General features: G+C 29.7%; 1 protein-coding gene across 2 annotated transcripts in view; it reads left to right on the top strand.

The window, feature by feature from the left end:
• The first annotated feature begins 363 nt into the window (after positions 1 to 363).
• LOC111629784 (pre-mRNA-splicing factor CWC25-like) overlaps positions 364 to 27,395 on the top strand; it is a 43,281-nt gene continuing 16,249 nt past the window's right edge. The window contains exons 1-4 of one of the 2 annotated variants that reach the window (XM_023373692.1): positions 364 to 518; positions 11,930 to 12,085; positions 25,228 to 25,360; positions 26,051 to 26,183. In XM_023373692.1, the coding sequence (XP_023229460.1) occupies positions 424 to 518; positions 11,930 to 12,085; positions 25,228 to 25,360; positions 26,051 to 26,059 (393 nt within the window). In that variant the 5' untranslated portion in view covers positions 364 to 423 and the 3' untranslated portion in view covers positions 26,060 to 26,183. Of the gene's footprint in view, positions 519 to 11,929; positions 12,086 to 25,227; positions 25,361 to 26,050; positions 26,184 to 27,395 lie in introns of those variants that run through there. The other variant, XM_023373693.1, reaches the window with a different exon arrangement.

Below are 27,395 nucleotides of genomic sequence, written 5' to 3'. Positions count from 1 at the left end.
TTCAAAAATAAATTATGTTGGTAAACTGATTGATGAAAGAAAAATATTTTTGCATAACCATTAAAATGAAAATTATTAAACATTGAGTAGAACATTCTATTTGCTATTACTATAGTAAGATTAACGATTAATTTTATTTAAGACTTTTAAAAGTAAAATGTAAAAAAATGATTAACAGAAACTTTTGAAAAAATGGTGGAACATACAATGACTATACAATATTAAACATTTATATATAATAAATTATATTTTTAAACTTAATTACAATTAATTCCAAAATGTATAAAAATAATACTTTTAATCATTATAGTCAGTCAGTGTTTCAAATTTATTATGAATTTTATTGTAAAAATTTTTTATTTAATAACTATATATAATTTGTTTATTTTCAAATTAAAAAATTAAAATTTTGTTCTTATAATTATGATTGTTGCTTTTAGATCACAATCTCATGATCAAAAAAAGAAGAAAAAGAAAAGAAGAAAAACAGGAAAAGAAAAACATAAACATAGAAGAAGGTAATTAATTTTAAAATGTTGAGAAATTAAAATATTATGCTGTAGAGTAGAGTAGAGAGCAAGCAACACCCTCAAATTTTGCCAATCAGAGGTACAGTAGAGCCTCGAAAACTCGGCACTCGATAACCCGGCACTCCGGATAACTCGGCCACACCCTGGCAGGGCAAAAATACCCTTAGATAATTAATTTTTATCATAGGCAGGTTTATGCCTCATAAAGTATTTTTCTGAGGTCTGTCTTATCAGGTAAATTACTGTACACAGTGTATTCATTAATTTTCATTTTTATGTAGCAAAGGCTCCATACCTTCATAAAGTATGTACTTTTCCTTTGTTTAAAGATATTTGGGCAGTTTATTCTCTGTTGTATTCTCAAGTAAACAATACATACAAGTACAGTATAATATTTTCTGAGGAAACACGCATACTTATCCTTTTTTAACCCCATTCCCGATAACCTGGCATTTTTACAAACTTGGTCACCCTTCGGTCCACATTAGGTTGAGTTTTCGAGGCTCTACTGTATACGTTTTTTTTTTTTTTTTTTATTAACTTATAGGCCAAGGTTTAAACTTTCATAAATCATGTGATAATGCAGGTTTCGGTAACGCAATTTCCTATAATGCTTAACAAATCCCTCGCGTTGTACGGGACTCTACTGTACGTTAATATTCTGGGCAAATCAAATGTGAAAGAAATTGTAATGATTAAAATTTAATTATAAATTGTGTTTAAATAAATATTTCTTAACAGGATTTAAGTCTAACAATATTTATTGTATTGATATGAGAGAATTTTGTGATTATAATGTTCCAAGATGTTGTCTTGAAACATCATAATTTGAAAATTAATGCTATAACATAAGTGAAAATATGATTTTTAAGTCTTCGGCTGCTAAAATTTAAAAGTAATTAAACTGGAAAATGTATTAATGATCATACTTTTTATAAGATCAATTTATTAGATAACAGATGAAAGTAATGTGCATTTAGAACAGCAATTTAAAGAAAAAGGAGAGAGATAAAGTGATTACATTGAATGACTTATTAAAGTAGAATTAAATACAGGTATCCCTTGTATAACACTTTAGTTACATTCTGAAAAAGTGTTGTGTTATTCGAATCTGTGCTGTATCAAAGGACTAATCAAAATCTGGGTTAGGTTCCAAAAGTTAACAAAAGTATACTATTGTTTCTGTCACTAACAGAAATATAACAATATCAAACAGTACCCAGCAAATCATCAAACAGATAAATAACACCTTATCCTTGCCAATAAATATATTTATATTGCTTTAACAATGTGTATATATTGCTTTTATATATTGTTAAAGAAAATATAAAATATATAAAAAATATAATTATATGCAATATAAAAAATATATATTGTTAAAGAAATATATTAGTTAAAGCAATCAATAATTAATTTCTAAATGATAATTAATTAACAATCACAGTTAAAAGTACATTATTACACATTAATATTAATTTTAGTCAAATGAGGATGTTTTCTTTTTACAAAGTGTCATCATCATCTGATCTATCTTGTCAATCTTGATCAGAAATATCAGCAACATCTTCATTTTATTTTTATCATAACTTTTTTTATGGATGACAAAATAAAAACAAAAATATATTATTATCAAAAATTTGTTGTAGGGTCACATTTGTTCAGTCAAGTACAGAGTAATTTTTTTTTCCAAGAATTTGTGCTGGAATACTGAATTGTTTGAGTTGAGAACAACTTACAATACTGCTGTATTTTGTTCATCATTTTTACAAATAATTACTTACGTATGGTTAAAAATGTTTAACAACACATGCCTAAAAATGTTTAAATAAACTTTACTAAATACGACAATTAATCTATGAGGGGAGTCTGATATTAAAGGTACAGGCCAAAATTACACTGACATTTATAATTAAAGAAAATATTTAATACCATAGTAAACCATGAAACAAATCGAAAATTTCGATATTCTAAAATCCATGGGCAAATTTGAGACAACACATATGCTACTTGAAAAATTATCGAAAAACTGAGTTTGCACTTAAAAATTGTGAAATTTTTTATGGGAAATTTCCTGAATTCTTGAACTGTGTTAGAGTGAAGTTGAAATGGGGGATATCCCCAATTTTTGTCCCATGTTAGAGTGAAATTGTTTTGTAGAAGTGCCATGTTGTACCAGGGATACCTGTACTGAATAAAAATCGATAATAGTATAATGTGAATAAACATTTTATAATATGTCTTGCGGTGTAATAATGCAACTCAAAGATTATGAAAATGAAAGGAAGCTTGATTATAATAGTTACTTAAAATGATTTAAACTAATGGAAAAATAATAAATTTGATATTTTTAAAATTTCACAATTACTGTAGAGCTGGTAGCTCTCTTACATTAGAGTTCAGCCACACCTATAATGTTAAAGTGCTAATTTTGACTCTTGATATCTCTAATACCAATGAATCAATCTGGATGGAATTTAAAATATTTTGTGTCTGTGATAAACACTATGGATTTCTTAAATTTTGAAACCACTTGTTGGATTATTTTGGATTTATGCAATAGGCATTTTGTTGCTTTTTTTTTTTTGCCTATATTTTCAATTAGAGAGAATAGTGGCCCCCTGCTAGCTCACATAACTGTAAGGTTATTGCACATTTAGAAGTTATAAGTAAATAGAAGTTCCAGTTTTAGAAGTATTTCATGAACTATGGATCTTTAATGTTATAAATATGTTTTAATTTCAGTAGTCGTATTGTATTTCAATGAATTCAAAATCAATAAAAATCTAGAATTGATCTTTTTTTTTTCATTTAACATTTTATAAGGAAATTGGATCTTGCAAAGGTTCTTATTCTTGTGTTATTTTATTCTCAAATAATTCAATATTTTGGAGTACAATTGAGTTTCCACATTTAGCATTTGCTAGATCCGTAATCTTGGATTGTGTTTTTATACTAATGGTTGTAATATACACAGTCCAGTCATATTAATGTGACTACCCCTTACTGTCGACATCAATGTGAAATAACTAATCATAGGTGGCAGGTAGCAACACATTGCAGTGGAGGGTATATGAAGGATATCTGAGGTAAGTGACACACATTGCAATCATTGGCTTAATGGATATACGACATGATTTATCCGATGTCCAGAAGGGCATGATCATCAGCTTCTGGGCCAAGGGTGGAAGCATTTCTGAAATGGCCAATTTTGTAAACTGTTCGCGTGCCGCCGTGGTAAAAGTATACCGTGCATGGCAAAATGGCACTATCCAAAATCAGCAATGTGGCAAATGTGGTGCACCACAGGCCATTGCGGGATCTGCGAATATTTGTAGGATGATATTCGCAGGGATGAATAAAAAAAAGATTACCACGAAAGAAGGAGACGAGTACAATACAGAATCAAACAAAATTTATATACCAAAAATGTAGTCCAGATTACAACACAGGAAGCTGGTGTAGGCCTGGTACGTGGCGGTCAACACAAAGAGTCCACATAATACACCCGTAGGACGCACCTTCAACTCGAACACCAAGAACCAGAATGCCGAATTTCTGGTTCCCCCACATATATATACCACCTCCACCTACACCATGCTGCCACACAAAAGCCGCCCAAAAACAAACAAAAAAAATTTTTTTTTTTACAATACAATAACCACATTGGCAGTATACAAAAACTAGATATATATACATACATACATACACAAAAAGGAAATAAATCCGAAGCTAAGGAAAACAAAAAAAAAAGTTTTTTTTTTTTTTTACATGACGAAGACGATAACACCGACCGACAATATATACAAGGATGACACACCATAGACGACAGAGGTGAACAACGTCTGCGGAGATGTGTTCGGACAAATAGACATGCAACTGTTGACCAATTGACCACCAAGATGAACCAAGGAGCTACCAAAAGTGTCTCCTCGACAACAGTTCAGTGAATGTTGCTGCGTATGGGCCTTCGCAGCATACACCTGGTTAAAGCACCTATGCTGACTCCTGTTCATCTGCGACAAAGACTGGAATTTTCATGCCAGTATGGCAACTGGATGTCCATTGAGTGGCGACAGGTGGCTTTTTCTGATGAATCACGTTTTATGCTCCATTGGACAGATGGACGTTGGCATATACAGCGTAAAGCCTCTGAAAGCAAACACCCTGCAACAATTGTTGCAAGCATCCAAGCTGGAGGAGGAAGCATTATGGTGTGGGGAATGTTTTCGTGACATTCCCCAGGTGCACTCATCATTGTGGAAGGAACGATGGATCAACAGAAGTACACATCTGTCCTTGCGGACCATTCTAGCTTTTGACAGGTGGTCATATTAATGTGACTGGACTGTGTATATCAAACTAAAAATTTGGCTGCTGCTCAGTGTATTCACTCAAAATGATGGTGGGACACATGGCTTCAGTATCAGTGAGCATTGTCCAAGTAGTACAACTTCTAACCTTTTTGTGTTCTATGTGTCTGGTGAATATCCTGATTCATGCCTTGTTTTCAACTTTATGATAAAAATTTACACAGAATTTTTATAAGAATGTATATAAAATATTTAAAAACAGAAATAAAACTTTTTAAGCACATTTAAACATTTTTCTGGAAGTTCTTGAGTATATGTAGAAAATTTCAGGAATTATTTTAGCAAGAGTATCGATTTACATTGAAATTAACATTTTTGTAGGAATTGTTGGCATGAAATATCTGTAAATACAGATATTCAACTGTAGATTCTTTACAGCCAGTTACTCACTAAAATACATTAGTTTATTAGAGAAATGCTTAAAAACAATTATTTAAAAAATAAGATAAAGTTGAAGCGAATGTTTATTGATTATGTTAATATCAAGTAACTAAACACCTTATTCGTTGCTGAGGGGTTTATTAAAAACAAATGTTTTCGATCTACTCAATAGATCATACAAATATGGAATACATCTTAAAATGGAACATCACATTCAAAATTCAAAAATACCAATAATGGATCAACAACTTAGAATAAGAATTAAATCGTAAATAATATATAAATGTAAAAATAAATAACATAATACAATATTTAAACAATAATACAACATAAAAATAAAAAAATGGAAATATACAGGAGCAAACTTGATGAAGGATGTATAAATGCCAGAGATGCGGAGGGTCTACCCTAGGCTTGGAAGTTTGCCATTAAAAAGCTTACAAGTAGCTCATAACTGTAATATGATCTGTAACCACATTAGCCAGAACTTAATAACTTTTATTTTTATGTTGTATTATTGTTTAAATATTGTACAGTGGGTGATCGGTTAACGAACATAATCCATTCCAAGACTTTGTTCGTTATCCGAATTATTCGTTAACCGATTATCGATTTACAATAGGTTTTTATGGGAATTTGATTAATTCATTCCAGAGACTCCAAAACATAAAAAATATATACTTTTTTACTACATTTATTTATATGTAATAGTAAAAATACATATATATCTAGTCTTGCATTTTTATTAGTCATGTTTTTCTGTTTGTGGAGGTTAAAGAATCTTTCCAATGTCAATTGCTTTTCTTTTTTCTTCAGGATTTTTTGGAAGTAATTAACAGTATTGTAATTCTAGAGATCCCCAACCCTACATTAACTTTATTCTGGTTTAGATGCCACTTGCATGATCGTTGTTCTGACATCCTCCTACTTCTTTAAAAGATCTTTAGTAACAGATGTCGACATTGATCCTCTTTCGTCTTCCTCTTTTTCAAAATAAAACACATCTCGCTGAGTTTTTTGGTATTTTTTATTTGAGAGTTCTCGGAGTTCCTCTGTCGTCAGATCAGTTTCAGGTTCCATTATGAGCTCTAAAATGCTCTTTATTTCTCAGATGTGATTTTCATTACTCCATTAGCAGCTTGAGACTTCTTGATATATCTTTCATAGTTACGACTTACAAAAATTCAGAGAACAGAAATCAGCTAGCCCACAAAAAATTATTTAAATGCAAGGCCTGGATGAAATTTGAAATTTGGTATTAAAACGTTAACAAATATTCTATGAGACAGTTAAACTTTTACCTTTCGTAAATAAACCCTGACGCAAAACTTAACAAGTGCCCGTCGGACAGTCTCGCGAATACTATAAAAAATTATTTGTCAGAAAGGTAAACAGAAAGCTGGAATTACAAGGGAGAGTTTCAAAATTCAGAGGAATATTATACTATCCGATCAGTATTGGGTTGACGTCGATGTTGACATCTCCCACACTCCGAAAGAATTTCGAATTATCACCCGAAGACAAGGGAAAATCAATAGGTATTCGTTTCCGTCGCTTTTTTTTTATGTTTGTTCAGTAAAGTGTTCGTTAACCGAACATGTGTTTGTTGTCCGAACATGTGTTCATTGTCCGATCATAAAAATTTTTCCCAAAAGTGTTTGTTATCCAATTTGTTCACTATTTGAACTGTTCGTTAACCGAACACTCACTGTATTATGTTATTTATTTTTACATTTATATATTATTTACGATTTAATTCTTATTCTAAGTAGTTGATCCGTTATTGGTATTTTTGAATTTTGAATGTGATGTTCCATTTTAAGATGTATTCCATATTTGTATGATCTATTGAGTAGATCGAAAACATTTGTTTTTAATAAACCCCCTCAGCAACAAATAAGGTATTTAGTTACTTGATAGTTTTTTTTTTTTCTGAGTACGTTTCTGTTAAACGTTGAAAATATCTTTTCATATTTGAAATTTATTTTAAAATCTGATGTAAACTGTGTTTAAAAATTGTTTATAAATAATGGAACTATCATAGAAAGGAGAAATATCAAAGCCAAAATTTTCTGGATTAGATGGATCTATATTAATGTGGCAATCATTTGGCTTTAACAGTAGAGCTGTTGAGCTAGAGAAATTTCAAAAATAAAATAAAATTTACACTTAATATAAACTCTATTACAAGTTTTTAATGGTAAAAACATTTTAACCTAACTCGATAGTTTTCCTTAACTTGTCAAACTATTAAAGATATGAAACTTTTAATTAGAAAAAGAAATTTAAAACATAAAATAAAATATATAAAATACAAATTCAAATGAAAATTAAAATATATTGCTATATATTTTATCGACAATATGAAATTAATACATTGTACTGGTAAAAAAAAATAATAGTTTGATCTAGTTAGAGTTCAGAAATATACCTCTGTATTAGTAGATAAGGTGTTGGCATTATGGTAGCTAATGCAGTCATATTTTCTATTGGCTTTATAAATTTCCAATATCTCCAAGTACTTAAGACAATTATGGTCTTTGGCTGATCTAATTATCTTAGCTTTATTTCAATTAAATTGAACTTTTTACTTGTTAGCATAAACTGGGAACACTGTATTTTAGAGTTTCTTGTCAATAGCATACTTGCATTCCTTAATCCTTTGATGTAGGTAGTTTTTTGTTAAAATACAGGTTTTCTGTGGGAATGGAATAAATTTCAGATGAATTAGTATAATGATAATGTAACTTGTTATTTTGTGAAACCTTGTATACAAATGAATATAAATTCATTGTCATTTTGTAAAATTTGTCATTTTGTAAAAATGTCATTTTGTAAAACCTTGAAAACTAGGATTTTACAAAATGACAAACTATGATATGATTATATTATGGTATGTTCTGCTTTATGTTTGTTTTAAATTATATTGATGATCTTTTTCATTAAAAGTTTTATATGTTCAATAGTTTAACAAGTTAAGAAAGACCTATCAACTTAGGTTGAAAATGCTTTAACTTTATTAAAAACTTGCTGCTGGTGTTTATATAAGGTGTAAATTTTATTTTATTTTATCATTTACTAGCAGACCCCGCCACGCCTTGTTGTGGCTCAAAATGTATCTATTATAAATGTATAACACTTCCCCAGTGGGGGAAAATTTTTCGAAAAATTTTTTCTTAGTGTACATTCTGTTGACGTACCCTATTAAAACGCAATCAAAAATGCAAAAACCCGCATCTAAAATAGTATAATAGAAGCCAAGTTTTTCAGAGTAAGCCTTAATCCTGTCTCTCTCCCCCGCGGGGGAATATCGAAAAATCCCTTCTTAGTGTACATTCTGTTGACGTACTCTATTAAAACGCAATCAAAAACGAAAAAAACTGCATCTAAAATGGTTTAAATAGAAGCAGAGTTCTTTACGGTAACCTTTTCCGTAAGGCTTACCATAAAGAACTGTCCATCCCTCATGTTTAACGGAATAATATATAGCCTATGTCCACCCTGAAGTTCCATTCTAAATATTGGTGAAAGAATTTTTGAAATCGGATGAGTAGTTTCGGAGATTACCTGCTACATACATACATACATACATACATACATACATACATACATACACACAAACATTACCTCTTTATAATATTAGTATAGATAAATTTATTTTTAGAAAATTTTATTTGGGTAAGCTCTTATTTACTTGATAAAATTTATTACATTTGATTAGCTACTGTTGTGCCTTATACTTCAAATTTAATTCATTCCAGGAGGCTGTTCAAACTTCGAATTGTTTGAAATCCAAATCCTTTTTACCCATTAGAAATAATGGAAAGTGAATTAATCAATTTCCAGACCCAAAACATTACCCATTTTGATAAATTTAAAATAGCAAATATACATAATTTAAGGTAAAATTACACAATTAAATTCCCTAATAAATTAAAACATAAAACAATAAACAAAATACATAAATGCTGTGTAATAAAAATGAAAATTGCATTAACTGGTCACACACTGTTGACTTTGGCATCTTAAACATGGCCACCACATCCACCACATGCATACCATTCTAATGCTTTATGATAACTTCCTTTTTCACCTTAATTGTCACTATTACAACTTTTCTCTTAGGTTTGGTTGCTTCCATATAATTCTTTGATGCATGGTAAATAAGTAAAGGTTACATTGGGTCAAACAGAAAGATTTTGCATATTTTTAACAGCTGTTGTTACTTAACATAGATGTGTAATTTAATTATAACAGTTATGTGATTTAACATGTTATTGCATATATGAGATTACGTTCTTTGTTTAGAAGGTTATTTTAAACTTATTACTTTACGTTTTGTTTGCATAAAATCAAGTTTTAATGTCTTCAGATCAAAATCCTATCAGGCATATGCCTTATGGGTTTCAGAAAGGATATAACATTGTACAAACAGTAAAAGAAATTTGTAATATGTATAAGTTGAAAATAAATTACACTGATATAAATCCAGCAAAATTTAATATAATAAAAATGTTTCCAATCGTTTTTCAACGATCATCGTCAGTTACAAAAATAGAACAGTAAATATAGAACATAAAATGCGTTTGAAATAAATATAAAAATAAAAATTAATGGAAAATGCCCTAGTGGACGAACTAATGAAAAATTAACAAATAAACTAAATAAATAGTGAAAAATTAATAATTGTAAAAGGACCTCCACGCAGTGGACAATGAGTCGGCGTCTCTATGGTTTATACAAGCGGTTTTCATGTGCACTTTATAGATTTCCAACCTCTCCAGATGTTTGATCGTTTGCCTATTAGTCGTTGTTTTTATAATTGATGCTTGATCCCATTGCACGTCTATATCCTGTTGCTTTGCATACGATGCTAAGACAGTGTTATCAAGGTTCCTATTTATTGTGTATTTATGCTCTTTGAGCCTTTGCTTCAGACCACATATCATCGCACCCACGTAAACTAGCCTGGAATCAAATCGTTGATCATGTAAAGGTACTGACTATATACCCGTTGTTGAATTCCGATCCTCTTTCTTTTTATTGTTTCCCAAAAGTTTGAAAATAGTGGGGTTGCGGCAGTATACAATGTGTATGTTATTAGACTTGGCAGTAGATCTGTGTATCTTGTTCAAAAATGGGATGTAATTAAGTACTATTCGTTATTATAGTCAATCTTGGGAGAACGTCGTTCAGTGGATTGGAAGGATGAAATAAGATTCTCTATTTCTTCCTTTGGATATTTGTTTAGTTGGGCTATCTCAAGAATGTACTTTAGCTCCCTTATCGTGTCGCAAAAACTTGTACAATGCGTGTAAGCACGTTTAATCCATGATCTGAAAACCGCCAATTTGATATGCTTGGGATCGATTGATTGGCATGGGATGATAATGGGTTGAAAGCAGGGTTTATGGTAAATATCGGTCAAGATCTCCCCTTGCTTGCACGTAATGGAAATGTCCAGGAAGTTAACACTCAGTCGCTCTTCTGGTCAAGCTGCAAAGTTAAACCGTAAGGGTTATTGTTGATCTTGTTTAAAAAATATTGTAGGTTAGGTTCTTCACGCCAAAGTACAAATATGTCGTGAATGTATCTGCCGTAGAAAATGATCTGCTGTTGAAATTCGGGTAGGATGGTGTTTTCAAGCTGATGCAAAAACAATTCGCAAAGGATTGCAAAATAAAAAAATTCAACAATGGGCATATATTCAGTACCTTTACATGATCAATGATTCGATTCCAGGCTAGTTTATGTGGATGCGACAATGCGTGGTCTGAAGCAAAGGCTCAAGGAGCATAAATACACAATAGATAGGAACCTTGATAACACTGTCTTCGTATCGTATGCAAAGCAACAGGATATAGACATGCAATGGGATCAAGCATCAATTATAAAAACAACGACTAATAGGCAAATTAGTTCGTCCGTTAGGGCGTTTTCTGTTAATTTTTATTTTTATATTTATTTCGAATGCATTTTATATTCTATATTTACTGTTCTATTTTTGTAACTGACGATGATCGTTGAAAAACGATTGAAAACGTTTTTATTTTATTAAATTTTGCTGGATTTATATCGGTATAATTTATTTTCAACTTATACTACCTCCAGTACGTTTTGGTTATGTAATATGTATGAGGAAGATGTTCCTAAACTTTGAATGCAGTTTATAAAGTTCTGTTATAGAAATTTGAACTAAAGGATGAAAAAAGTATGGGAGTGCTCAAAAGCTGTCAAGAAAGAAAAATTAAAATTACAGGAAGAAGTTATTAAAAATCAATGAATAAAACACAATATATATAATCAAATATACCAAAAATAAAGCAAAAAAAAAAAATTGAAAACACATGAACGTAACAAGAGTGAGAGATGACTTTGGCACACAACAAATTGCATTTACTCTTTTAGTGCATTATTTCATTGGCACACAGTTCAAACTTCAAAGCACTGTTTGAACTCTGGGGCAGATTTTTGTTGAAATTCAGGTTCAAAGTTCAAAGTATTTGAAGCACAAGTTACCACTGTATAGGAAAAATTTAGCTTATGACTTTAAATAATATAAAGTAACTATCACTTTAATTTTTAATTTATTAGTGAATGTTGTGCTAATTGGAGATGTTGTTTTAACAGAGAATCTGTGTTTTTCAGTTTATCATCTGAAGGATTAGTACGGAGGAAACGTAAAGACCATTCACCTTCTACTGATTCTAATTCCAATGGTTCATCTGCTAGTGAAAGTGATACTGCTTCTAATGATGAGAACAGTAACCAAAGTTCAAATGATTCTTTTTCTGGAAACAAAAGGTAATTTTTTAATTATAAAACATTTAGTTATTTTATTATTGTCATAATGATGACATCTACTCAAAACTGGGTAAACTTGATAAAAGCAGTGACCAAAACCAGCCTGACAATGCCCATTTAACATGAGTGAAAATGTTAGATCCATTATTTTTTATGCTGGTTTTTTGTTTTGGTCACTGCTTTTATCATAATGATGATATATATATATATATAGCATTTTTCTGTTTCCTTATTTTGCATCACTTTAATATTTGTANGCATTGATATTAGTGGTATTTCAGTAATTAAAATTTTTATTTAATAAATTACATGAATTACTATATATTTTTTTTCAAAACAGCTTATTTAGCTTTGATGATATAATTTGTATTGCAACAAATTACTAAAATTTTTTTCAAGATTGCATATTTGCAGCTTATATCTTTTTGGTTTGAAAATAATTTTGTAAGTTGCAAATTATTTTTTCACTTTTGCAGACCTCTACAGTTCTTAAACAGATACATACATTATTGGCAACTTATTAAAAGTATAAATAAAGAATATTTTCGTAGGGAGAGTCATAAAATTTAAATAATTTTATTTTTGTTGGAAAAAAACTTTGTATTCAATCAATTTTTGAATTGCATTTTTAATTTTACTAGTTTTTAAAAGCATCTTCACAACAATGAAAAAATATTCATGTAGTTTAAAAGTGATTTTTTTATAATTCAGATTATATTTAATATCAGAAATTTTTAACTTAATAATTTATTATTTAATGTATTTTACAAGACCACTTCTTATTAAATATGGCTGTAAAATTTCAAAAAATTTCTTTGATGATAGCTAATAATAATAATGATTATCTTTGTTTCAGAGTTCTGATAAACTTGAGAGAGATAGATTAATCGTTTTCATCAGCAAATTAATTTTAAATAGGGTATGTATACAGCTATTTAAATAACATAAAGTATTTAATATTTTATTTAATTGATAAAATCTAAGAAATTATTGAAAATATTTCTATATACAATTTTTAATAAATATTTAAGCTTGTTATATGTCTAGAGTTTTTTAATGAATATCCAGATATTCAATGATTGTTGATTTTTGTTATATAATAAAGTTTAATTATTTGATTAGTTATTCAATAAGCTTTTAATAATTTATTTAAACTAATATTTAGCATCATCTCATTGATTTACTTTCTAATTGAAATTAATTTTTGTTGTTTTTATTCTAAAATTCATTTTAAACTATGTAACTATATACAAACTTTTCAATGATTAATGTGTGTCTAGACTTCACTTAATGTAATTATGAACAATTTTATTAATTGGCTAATGTTATCCAAATTAACACATACCAAAACATACAAGTTAAAGTGTATTGTTAAAATATGATTGTGTTTTAGTTAAAAAATCAGAATTCAGTTGTCTTTGAATAACTAGACTTTTTCAAGATCTCTTATGTTATCAGCTTCAACATGTAGGTATTTTAGTTATCACTTAATTATGGATCACTTAATTAGTTAAATATTAATCATTTTACTTGTTATTTATTTTCAATATATTAATATTAAATTGCTGGTATTAAGCTAGTTGAAGTTGATAGCAGACAAACAATACTGTATAAAATATATTTTCATCAGTAATAATAATAATAATAATAGGCATACTTTAAATTATAATTAAAATTTAGAAATTTTCAAAAACAAGACTAGCCATAATACATGCTGAATATTAGAAACACCTTAAAATCTTCAACAGCATTAGCCTATTGTTAGAAGCTGCTGAGTTCTAAAAATGTTGCAGAGGACATTTGGGCAAGTGTTGCTTTTCAGGATTTTTTTTAATTTTAAATAATTTTTGTCGATGTTTAGACATTTTAAAATTAGTTTACTTACACCAAAATCAGTTCTTTTACATAATGTTTTAGTTTCCTGAATTTCAACTGCAAAATCTGAGATAGAAATCTTGAAATTATTAAAAATAATCATCATATTATAGATTTAAGTTAAGAAATATAATTTTTAGAGAAGATATCAATTGTTAAATGTCAATTGATAAAGTTTTCAGTTGAAATGAAAACATTAATGATATATATCCAAACATGGAAGAATATTTCTAAGTTATGTATAACTAAATGTATAATACCCTCAGGAACAGAGAAGTTTTGAAAAGAAACAGAAAAATCTGAAAGTTTTACATTTGTTTTTCTGTTGTTTTGTTATAGTGTTAAATATAGAATGTCTTGAAAATGGAGTTCTGGAATAAGTCCTGAAAGTGAAAGCTATAATGATGATATATATATATATATAGCATTTTTCTGTTTCCTTATTTTGCATCACTTTAATATTTGTAAAACATTTTACTAATGCTAAAGTTTTTCTGAATGTATTAACAAGTTCAATGAGATTTTAAGATCTTAAAGCTTAAAATAAAATTATTAAAGGGGAAAAAGAGAGAGAGAGAGAGAAATATTAATGAGAGAGATAGTAAATCTTGTATCTTTTTCATTCTAATTGTGATATTTTATTATATTCAGATCATCTGAGGACAGGCATTGAAAATATTCAAAAACATTCATGTGTTTACTTTAAAACAATTTTTGCTGGTAAATTAAGTTGTTGATATATTTTTGTTTAGTATTTAATTCTTTATTTTTAATATCTTTTTCTTGCTATTTTTTCTTTCCTAAGTAGTCACCTCCATGCTATTGGTAATGTGTCAGCATTTCCACTGTTGATTAGTTTTTTCAAAATTGTTTATTTTATTCTGGAATGCACTTTAATGTATTATTATTTATTTAATTAGTTATTTGAGTAGTATAATTTTGATCTTTTTGCTATGGCAAATGCACTTTATAAGTAGTTAGTGCAGATATTTAAGTGTTATATTTATTTTTACTATTTTATCTTCTTTTCTATGTTAATGATCAGTTTGATTTAGTAATAAGGCTTCATTTTTTAAAGATTTGTCTTATAGATTCTTCATTTTGGAAATTTTGTCATTGGTTTTTTGTACATTACCACTTCTGTGATTTTCATCAGAACATCTTTAATTACTGGTATGTCATTTTGACTGACTCTGTCTTAAAATTCTTCAAGTAATTCTTTTCTTTCATTTATTGAATGCAATGCAATATTTTGTTATTTTAAATGTGTATATATATATACACATTTAAAATAACAAAATATTGCATTGCATTCATGATGATATATATATATGGGTATGTGTATATAAAAGCAAATTAGCAAAAAAAAAAAAAAAAGTCAAACTCAATTGTAATGAGCTTGGCTACAATGAGTTCATGGCAGTGTTTACGAGTCAGGAATTCCTAGAAAATTTTAAAATTTTTCTTGTTTTGAATCTTGGTAAAAACTGCTTGAGACATAAGAATTTCTTAAAAAATTGATTAATTTACATATATTAAATAGAAAAGTTTCAAATTTATTATAATTTTTAATTTCACTAAAATGAATATTATATCTTAGAATTTGATTAACATTTTATTACAAATTACTGAACCTCTTCAATGACTGTAGTTAACATAATGTTATTCATTATTTTATTCATCACTTTATATTTCTTTGAAATATAGTATTGACATACCACAGAATATTTTTTTGGATAACATTTTTCCAGTGGAATGACATTTGGTTTTTAATATCTGAGCAACATGTGTGTATATTTTGATATTTTTTTTTTGTGCGAATGTTTATGTAGAAGGAGATTTTTCTTACAAAAATACAGCAGTTTTAATAAAACAATATGTGGAAAAAGTCTTCAGTTACATTTCAAAAAATTGTTGGTAGAACATCAAAATCCCATATAAACATTTTTGAAAAATGGGTTGATTATCTTAACAAACAAGATTTGCATCTTTGATGTTACTGGTACTGGAAGAGGCATCACAGCTGAGCTGTGATGACTTCCATAGTCTTATAATATTCCTTATATCGGAAAATCTAAATGTGCTTTTGTGACATTATGAACAGTTGCAAGGGTAATCTGACTTTCTTTTCTTCTTAATTATTTATTTTTCTGTTTGTCATTTTCTGAACTAAAAGCATATATTGAAAATATAACTCACTCATCTTTACCTTCAGCTAAAATTTTTCTTGTAATCAAAATTCTTCACTCTTGAATGCCATCTTCAATGCATTCTAAATGGAAAATTTCTTAAAAGATTATCATCATAATCATAATAATGATGATCTTTCATTTATCGATTTCCAAACAAAGAACTTTAAATTTTCGAAAAAATAAATCTTGTGACTGAATGTCTTCCTGGTGAAAGCAAAATTCTTTGGAAAAATAATTATTTCAAACATAAGCATCATTTAAACTTTTTAAAATAATCATTCTTTAAACAAATTTTTCTTTCTCAAGGAGACATTTGTCATGAGAGGTAATTTTTCAAAAATTTAAAGAACCTTTTGTTTAATGGCTGTTGTACATTTGGATATATGAAGTAGTGTTTTTAAAAGATCATCATTTTTGAAAGGAAGTATTTCATCTAGAAAACACTGAAGATGGTGTTCAAGAAATCAAAAATGTTTTGGTTATATGGAAATATTTTAGCTGAAGCTAAATGTTAGTGAATTATATTTTCAATTATATTTATTTTGGAAATTTTATTTAGTTAGGGCAACTATTTCTTATTTGCAACTAGAAAAACAAAAAAGTAAACCAATCTTATCATTTAGCCTATCATGCTGGATGCATGTCTCATGATGGCATTTTCAGAAGTAAGAGTAAAAGATAAAATAATAATGTTTGAAACAAATAAAAAAAATTGTCATCTTTCATTCTCTGATAAAATAATTGTTCCAGCATTTTCAAAATTAGAGTTGTTGTCAAATGGGAACACACAAAGCATATGACCATCAACATATGTAAGTGAGGTAGGCAGCAGCTGTAATGTCATTATACTAGTGTATATAAAAAGACAATTCTGGGATGGTAATGTTGAGGAGAGGATTGCTAGCACTGCTAGAAAATAAACTGTAGGTTGCTTTGAGTATATTGATTTAAGTATTGCTTTGGAATATAAATCATATTTTTGCATATATAAGAGCATGGGGCAAAATTGGCTCTATAATTTCCATATACTGAAAAATACACACTATATTTAAAAAACTGTGTGTCAAAAGAGTATTTTTTTAATTTTAATAACGGTTACTGCAAAGATGTCACTGAATAGTTTCTGCATTATTATATTACCTTTGAAACAAAAGTACAATGCAGAAACAAGCTGGTATTATATGGTACATGAGTATGCTCTTATATGCAAGGTACCAGTATGCTCTTATATGCAAAGCAAGACATTTTTTCAAAACTACAAAAACAAGCAATTTTGATGTATAAGGGCATGTTCTTATATGCATAGAAATATAGTATGTATTTTTACTAATTGATAATATTGAATAATTGATAATTGAATTTTTGAATTATCTTAACCATTGAATTTTTGCATTGTTAATACATCTATTAAATTCATTTCTAGCCATATCAGTATTTTTGTATATTAAATAGTCTATTGATTTTTTCATTGTTGTTAATTATTACTCATGTGTACATAGTATTTTTTCTAACCATTGTTTATTTTTGGTTTGCGCACAGATGTCAGATCTGCCCTCTTGTGGACTCTGGTAAAGTTTGGTCAAGGGGTTAAACAAATGAAAGCATTCTCAAACTAAATTATGATGTTAGATGAAACAAAACCTATAAACATAAAATAACATCATCAAGGCCAACTAATTTTATTTCAGTCACTGTTTAGTCACTTTTTCCTTGCTGGGAGTTACTATTCTCACTTATTTTGAAATCATTTTTTGTTCTGAGGCCTGTAAATATTGTAGACTGACAAACCACAGTTCTAAAGTGAAAAATAATTATTTGTTGTCATTGATTAATCTAACAGTACACCAAACAGCTCCATTGTTTCAGTTGATAGGGTTTTGGAATAGTTTATACAACAAAGTGAAAGAGTTAAGCAATTATAAACTTTTTAAAAGAAGCTTAAAAAGCTTTTTTAAACTGTTTCTTCCTTTTTTGTATATTTTAGTTGTCTTTTGTTTGTGTTTTTCGTACTGTTTTTAGTTTTTTTATTAAACACTTTGAAAAAGGCCAACAGGCCAAAGTGTATTTACATAAATGAAACAAAATGTTTTTTAATTTCATTTTTATTTGTATTTTGTTAACTGTATATATTTCTTAAGTTTTTTATTTATTGTTAATCTTATATTTTTCATAATTTATTTAATTCATTTAACTTTAAATTTGTATTTAGAATACTTTAAAAGTTAAAATTTAAATGGAATGTTCTATTTGTGGAACATTTTCTAACAACACACTGTAACAAGCTTTAAAGTCAAGTAACAAAAGTTTTTTAATAAAAAACTTTTGATAAATGCCTTGAGGTGACTTACAGATCTCTCATGCATCAATACATCATTGACATAAACTGTGAACCAGTCGATGACGGTTATGTAAATAGGTTACAGGCTTCACGTCACACGGTTTATACATACATCCCTGGCCAAGAAGATGATATTAAACAGGGCAGTTGTTGCCTCACTAGACACACCTAAATTATTTGCTTTCACAAAACTGAATAAACTGATGCCTTCCCATAGACAAATGGATAAAGCTAGGTCTCCAACTCAACTACTAGAAAACACTGTACACAACATTACATTGGAGCATTTAAAAGGTTATACATTAACTATCAAGAATTCCACTGATCTGATAGATACCTTACAGCAGATAGAGTTAATGAATAAGGCACATGCTATGATATTTGATTTCGGGTTTTTATACCCCTCGGTAAAGCTGTAACAGTACTTCTGTGCTCTTGGAGATCTTTTAGTAAGCAGATTTGATGCACTTGCTCACCAAAAACAGTTCTTAGAAATTGTACACTTAATGTGTTATATCTTGATATTTCAATTTAATAACAGCACGTATCTACAAAAATGGGGAGTACCCATGGGCAACCCTATTTCTGTTGACCTGTGTAAGTTTGTTCTGCATCAGTTGGAGGGAAAAGTCATACCTGAGTTCATATTGAACATTGTTGTACACAAGAGATATGTTTATGACCTGTTTGTTCTCTGGAATACTGAGCCAATGGTTTTTTTTACAATGCATTAACCTATATGGTCTAACCCTTAAACTAGCAAAATCTTCTAACCTGATTACCAGTATTAATGAACACACTTGACAAACCTTTATTTCCAGTAACGTTTCACTTGGGAACAAATATTTTTGGCCTCATCTGAGGCCTGCTATAGGTTAAATTAAAATTCAAACGGGATTCCAAACTTAGAATGTCTTTCTTTAGACTTAGAACGTCTTTTTCGTTTTTCAAATGTTAAGATTTTAAAATAAATTGCAACAAGGTTATATGAACATGCTATGGAACATCGGCAACATCTTGTTCCTCGCATGTGTAGCGCCAGGTGTATGATAGTGCATTGCCACCTTTAGAGTTGATGCATCTCCCTGCTAGGCCAGCCTTGTAGATTTCAAGGGCCTCAAGAGTCCTGATGTGATCTGTGTAGATCTGTGGTTGCCAATGTTCCATAACATGCTCATATAACCTTGTTCCAATTGATTTTAAAATCTTAACATTTGAAAACATTCCAAAGAAAGATGTTCTAAGTTTGGAATCCCATTTTAATTTTTAATTTAACGTGAAGCAGACTTCGAGGTGAGGCCAAAAATGTTTGTTTCTGAATTGTAAAGTTACTGGAAATAAAGGTTCGTCAAGTGTGTTCCTTAAATTAGATCAGATAAAGTAGTACTAGCACTCATTGACAAGACCATGTCTTGTTTATAAAATTGTACTGTCTGCTGGGTAACCAGCTTAGAGGTATGAAGGAGTAAATGTCAGGAGTTGCAATTTGGCACAGAGTATTAGGTGTCCAAATGATGCGTGCATAAAAAAACCAGACTTGTAGGTACTCAGGGGATCAAGAACAGGAATCAAAATAAAATTCAAATTGGCTACACTCTCTACAAACAGGCAGTAGTGCAAGATTTGTTCATGTGTTGCTTGTTGGGAAGTTAGAAATGAGAAATCGAATTTTGACAAACAAATCTTTGAAAAAACCCTTTTATCTGTCCCGTATTATTCCTGACATAACTCTGGTTGCAACTTGCTGACCTTGACCGCTTAACCTGCGATATCTTGTTTCAGCATCAGAACCTTTTTTCAAAGTAGATAGTGCTAATCATTATAATTTTATTTTAAAACTAACTTCTGAAATATAATTTGTTTTTTCTACATTTATTATTAATATATACAAGGTGTGACAATTTAATTCCAAGACTGGTTGTGTAGCACTGCAGTATCAGTGTGCAGAAACTTGTCTAAGCTTGTCATAATAGTTCAACCATCTGGCTACTTGTCTGCAAAGATTTGTTTGTGTCTCGTAACTAGAGGATTTGATCCCGGGATCTCGAAAATCGGGATCCCGGGATCCCGACTGCTTTTCAGTCCCAAAATTTTCGGGATTAAGTTTTCCTAATCCCGAGATTTTCGGGATTGACATCATTTTAAAAAAGTTCCAAAATAGACTGCATGAAGCGAAACGTTCAGTGCCAGTGCTTTTAACAGAATTGCTTGCCTATCATTTTAATATAAAATACAAGAAATTTTATTCCAAGCAAGCAGCAGAAATTAACCTAGCGGGCTTGCGATGCTTGCTTGGAATAAAACTTCTTGTATTTTGAACTAAAATGATGGGCAAGCAGTTCTCACTGGGTTACTTGGTAATATACTTCATTTTTGTATTTTTGAATTTTCGCGGGCGCCAATCGATTTTCTGGCGCAGTCGAGAGCACTACTCAGTGCGTTTTACCTGTCAATGTGTCAGCCATCTTGTTTTGCCAGTGTGGTTAATATAGACCCGACGCCTCTCGCTTAGGGGGGTCGACCTTAGGTGAAAAGGTTACGACCCCCGCCTTGCCCGTGATCTGTCAGGATGATGCGAGAAAGTCTTTTTACGTTTGGGAGTAGTGGTTTGCTGGATGCTGAGAGACTCACACAGAGACCGAATTTACAAAATTAACGTGTTTATTTTTAGAAAGGCATGCTTACAATGATCGAAACAATCGGGATTGTAGCCTTTACTCCTACAATCCCGATCTGTGTCGACCGGACTGTTTTCTTCCAACCTCCCCGTGTCCTCGAAGCTATAACTAGAACGGGCTTATAAGTATTTACTAACGATTCCTCCAACTTCCATCAAACCTAAACGCGTTTTCTCAGCAGCTGCATATATGTGCAACAAATTGAGAAGCAGACTTGGTGATGAGACACAGGATGCGTTGTTATTTCTCAGATCATATTTTCGCAATTCAAATTAGAATGTTCCTATTAGATTAGTTTTCTTTATATTTAAGAAAAATGTGACTGATTAATATTATTTTTAAATACTTTTTGCTAAGAAACTTATCTTACTACCTACTTACTAGGTTGCTATATGAAAGTAGTCTATTTAGTCGATGTTAAGAGAGATTTTTGTTAATTTTCAACGTTTATTTGCATAGTTTGTTACATAAAGGTTTTTTCAATTTATGTGAGTTTAAAGAGATCTCAGTGATGCTTAAAAAAGAATAAATTTAACATGAAGACTGAGTGATTTTAAGTCTGGTTAGTCTGACTCTGAGTCTGATTAGTTAGAGTGATTAAATTAGCTAGGTGTATACTGTAAAATATGTTGATTTTTGTCTAAATTTTGATTTGTTGATTTCTGTAAGATTTTCTTATTTTTTATTAACCCTCAATACCGAAATAATCCCGGGATCCCGGGATTGACTAAGTATAATCCCGAAATCCCGGGATTAGAAATAAGGACCGGGATCGAATTCCCTACTCGTAACATGTTCTTTTTCTGTACTCCATTCACATATTGCTGTGCTATCATGCTTTTTTCATGGAACAAAAAGTGAACATTAAGTTTTGTTACAAGTTGGGTAAAAGTGCAACAGAGATGTACGCCCTCATCATGCAAGTTTATGGGATTGATGCCCTATCCCGCTCTCGTGTTTTTGAGTGGTTTGCTCGTTTCAGGGATGGTCAGGAATACCTTGAGGACGATGCTTGCCCTGAACAACCTCAATCAGTTCGAACACCAGAGAACAGCAAAAAAATCAGAGACTTGCTGTGATATGACCGTCGAATGTCTATTCGGATGATAGCAGAGACAACTGGTATTAATCTAGAGACAACTCGTCGGGTTAGGCCTCAGTTTGCAGCAGGAGGAAGCCAGGTACTGCTGGCTTCCTCCTTCCCTTGCAATAGAAGGCAATCAGTTCGAACACCAGAGAACAGCAAAAAAATCAGAGACTTGCTGTGATATGACCGTCGAATGTCTATTCGGATGATAGCAGAGACAACTGGTATTAATCTAGAGACAACTCGTCGGGTTAGGCCTCAGTTTGCAGCAGGAGGAAGCCAGGTACTGCTGGCTTCCTCCTTCCCTTGCAATAGAAGGCAATCAGTTCGAACACCAGAGAACTATTCGGATGATAGCAGAGACAACTGGTATTAATCTAGAGACAACTCGTCGGGTTAGGCCTCAGTTTGCAGCAGGAGGAAGCCAGGTACTGCTGCATGACAATGCCCGCCCACACACTGTGACTGTTGTCAAGGAGTTTTTGGCCAAACGTGGCATTGTGGAGTTGAATCACCATCCATACTCACTAGATTTGTCGCCTTGTAACTATTTTTTGTTTCTGAAAATCAAAATCACATTGAAGGGACAAAGATTTAACGATCTGGAGGACATACAGCACAATGTGACCTAGGAATTGAGAGCTGTCAACGGAAGTGACTTTGCCGAGTGCTTCAAGAACTTGTACAAGCGTTGCAAGAAGTGCATTGCCCTCCAGGGGATTACTTTGAAACATATTAAAAGAGTTTTTCATTATATGTTCTTTGTGTTCTTTTATTACTCCAGTCCTGGAATTTAATTGTCACACCTTGTATATATATATTGTTTGTGCAAAATAAAAAAATAATTTTGGACGATACGATAGCCAGGATTATTTTTTTCAAAAGCAGGAAATTTTCATTAGGCATCAACAAAACTTTAACCCAGAGCAACACACAACATTGAGAAATTTTAAAATTTCATAGGTTAATTTCACCGAAGATACATTGTGGATGACCTTGTGGTCGTGGCCGGTGAAGTTTGAAAGATCGCACTCAAAACCGGTGATACCAAAGAAGATTGGAGAATGAGAACGAGACCCGTCTTGAGCATCAAAGTGATTCTGCTTAGTAGTGAGTCTCTGAGACAGTCTTATCCCAAATATAGCCTTGCCTTTTTACTTGTTTTTTGGATATTAACATTCATCTCAACAAGGGCTGTGTAGAAATGGGCATTTTTTACAAACCCTGCTACTTACCAATATTTATTCTGGCAAACTCTTATGGCCCTTTCTCATATAAAGTGGCAGCCTTCTGTTTTAACAAGACAGACCTATACATGCTATAATAATTGGAAAGACATATTGATAGAGCTAAAACATCTCAAGGACATAGCTGTAAAACATGGGTATAGAAGGAGCCTTTTACATAATTTATTCCACACCTACTCTAACCAACAAGCCACGTGCAACATCTTCAACACTCAGGGGACTTCCAATAGAAGGCAAGCATGCAACTCTAACTCCAGGCACACAATAGTAGAGTATAACCAGCATTCACATACCATATATAAAGGAATCACTGACAGTACAGGTACTCAGCTTGCATACAACAGGGCCCACACGATATATAAGTTATTATGCAATGGGAAGGACAAGACAGGTGAATGTAGAGCCCCAGGGGTGTAAAGTGTTCTTGTGAAGGACAACTGATTCCAATGGAATTTAGTTTGCATTGGGTCCACTAAATGCTCAATACAAAAAAGGGTGCAAGAACATCATTAGTGCATTTTATACATAAGGTACACATTTCAATTTGGAATTTTGTTAATTTAAAGACATGATGCAGATCTTGGTTGAGGTCAAAAACGTTTGTCAAAAGTTTTTTATTAAAGAATTTTTATTAGTGAACTTTAAAGGTTGTTTACAGTGCATTTGTGATTCATTCCAGTATTAAGAAGGTAATTTTAATTTTCTAAAAACAGATTTAAAAACTGATGATAGCATATAGGGATAGGCTGAAAACATTTGTTAAAAAAAAATTCTCTCAACAAATGCACGGGTGTTGTAGTAAGTTTGTAATAAATAATTGTTTTGAGAAAAAGAATTTTCTTTATAATTTGAATTTATTATTAAGATTATTTAATTGTTAATCATTTTCCTGATAGTCCATTAGCGATAAACAAAAATTTAACTGAACAGAACAGATCATAGAATGAACACACCAATAATTGATTATTCCAACTTTATTATACAAGTAAATGCATTTCATTCTATAATAAAGTTGGAATGCCCAATTACTGGTGTGTTCCTTATATGATCTGTTTTCTTCAGTTAAATTTATGCATATCACTATTATTAAAGTTTTTTCATTTAAATGTGACATGCATTACTGATGTAACATTAAAGATTTGTAAATGAAATTTTTTAAGAACTTTATAAAGTTATGTAATGGTTATATAACTTATGTAACTTGTGACAATTTAAACATCTTTAAAATCTGTTTTGATGAGATATTAAATATTAAAATATTTATCAATTATTTTATTTATACTTATTTATTTATGTTTTTTAAATTAACAACATAATGTATGATTGCTGTTTTTAATTAATATTTTTATTGTTCAATTGATTTTCTATTTTGAACATTAATGTTTATTAAATGATATGAATTTATTATGTTTCTTACAAAAATTTACATGTGAAATAAATGTGAAATGGTAAGTTATTTTTAGGTACAATATTCTGATTTATTTTGCATTATTTAAAAGATAATACAACATTATGTTGTTATAGAAATTTTTTCTTTAAATCAACAAATGGTTAAATTTTAAATGATATCATGAAAAGTTTTATGAATTGAAATACAGTATATTGTAATGTTATTTTTGACACAAGTTTTATCAATATTCTTTCTTAGATGATGTGTTTTATAATGTGATTTACAGTATTTTCTTTCAAGATATGTCATTATTTTAAAATATTTTTTATTATTAGGTATGATAAGACTGCAAAAAAGAAGAGCCATTTAAGAAAATCTTTAAAATCAAGTAAAAAATCACAACAAAGAGATTCTAGTGCAGATTCACATATAAGAAGATCAAGAAGAGATCAATGTGAATCTTTAAAGGTATGAGCAATATAAAACATTTTTTTCAGATATTAAATTCAGTATTAAGCTTTAATTTAAAAATGATCAATCATCTATTTCATAAAAAACTTATTTATGTATAAACATAATTACATAATAAAACAACCATTTAAATTTGATTTTTAAATGTTTACGTATTGATGATTTTGTCTTATTTTACACATGGTAGATGGAATTTGTTCTGTTGAGTTAAAATTGAGTTATTCATATTCTAAAAAATATCCTTATAAAAATGTAAATAATTATATTTCTTTTAATTTGAATCAAAGTTTTATGGTTGTTTTATAATTTGAACAGATACAGTCAAGAACTAGTTTTAAGTTCAGTTAGCTCTCAAAAATCAAATATCTTCTAGACAGAATTTATATAATAATAAAGTTATCAAACTTTTATATGATTGACTATTTTTGCAATTTTTGATTGCATAAAAACGGAAGTTGAAATTACCGAAAATGATAAATTTGTTTAGTAAATCAATTTTAAAAATTTTATATTTAAATAAAATATTAAATAATAAGATATATATCAAAGTACCCAATATGTTATTTCTTTGAAGATATAGATTTTTGGTAGAAAACTGCATTAGATAGCTGTTTCTTAACAGCAGCCTATTTTTTTCTGGAATGCAATTATATGATTATAAAACAATTTATTTGTTGGCTCATGCAGTCTGGGTGAACAGATATATCAAAAGCAGGTGAGGTTTTCTTGTGTTTGTTTTTTTCCAAAAAATTATAAATTATCAGATACTGTTATATAAGAATAGTTATAATTAAATTTTAATGTTGGATAAATTAATAAAATGTCGTATTATAAACTAATTACAAACTGTAAAATAAATGGTGAAATTATTAATGAGAATATAAGAATATAATATAATCAGTATGACTTTATCTATAAATTATTTTGATAAATTAAATATAATAAATATGTGAAAGTAGAAATTGAAAAATATCGATTTAAAATGATCTACTTGTATTGCTGACATAAAATATTCAAACTGGTAAAAAAAATTACAATTTTTTTTTCCAGTTCGAATGGTTCTTAGTAAATAAGTTACATGGATCATATATTGGCTGCAATTAAGATTTTTGACATTCAATGTTTCTCTCAGGCTGAATGTTTTAAAAATAACAAATGAGAACAAATGTAAACTGATTTCAAACATATATTTGGAATTCATTTTGAAATATTTAAAAAGCATTCTTTATTCAAATCAATTTTATATTTGTTATTTTTGAGACTCCAGTATCAAAACGTGTTTATTTCAGCTAATGAAGAACTTTTATAATTTGTTCAGTTTTATTTTTCTTTTTGTTTATAAAATATGGAGTTGACAAATAATAAGATTATTTCAGTAAGAACATCTAACTCTAACTAATCATTTAGGGTAAGATTAAATATTCAAATATAATAATAATAATTTTATTTTAACTATTTAATTAACAAAATTAACCATTAGGTAATGCGTCTTATACTGGGTGATCAAATAAAGTTTACTGTCAAGTAGGTTTGGAAATGCTATACGCTGGCCATATTTTTTTACTAATCTGATATATAATGTGATAAAAGCTTATATCTTGAACATTTAATTTACTATGAAATCTATAACATTTGAAACTTGCTGGTAATGCCAAGTTTGGAGGTGATAGTCTTTATTCCTGCAAGTAAGCTTTCCATTTGATTATCTTATAATTATATCACGGTTATTATATTATTATCATAATCATTATTATTATTAATCTTCTTCTTTAAGTATTGAAACAGCACAATTTCAATTACAGTATCTGTGTTAATATCTTACCAAGACTAATTAGAAACATTGAACTCTTTACAACTCTTTGTCCCTAGGGTGGTGTCAAATTGTGGCCTTTGTAGAATGATGAGATGAGTGTTAATGATAGAGGAAAATTAAAAGTTTTTAAATGTGGTTTTGGCTTGTTATTCTAGTGTAAATAAATAAACACTTTGGATAAATATATATATATATATATATATATACAGGCAATATATA

The sequence above is a fragment of the Centruroides sculpturatus genome, unplaced genomic scaffold (genome assembly GCF_000671375.1).
Source record: "Centruroides sculpturatus isolate CEXI.00-Female unplaced genomic scaffold, Cexi_2.0 scaffold517, whole genome shotgun sequence".
NCBI lineage: Eukaryota > Metazoa > Arthropoda > Arachnida > Scorpiones > Buthidae > Centruroides > Centruroides sculpturatus.
The sequence above is the reverse complement of the archived record's forward strand: the minus strand, read 5'-3'. Positions and strand labels throughout refer to the sequence as shown.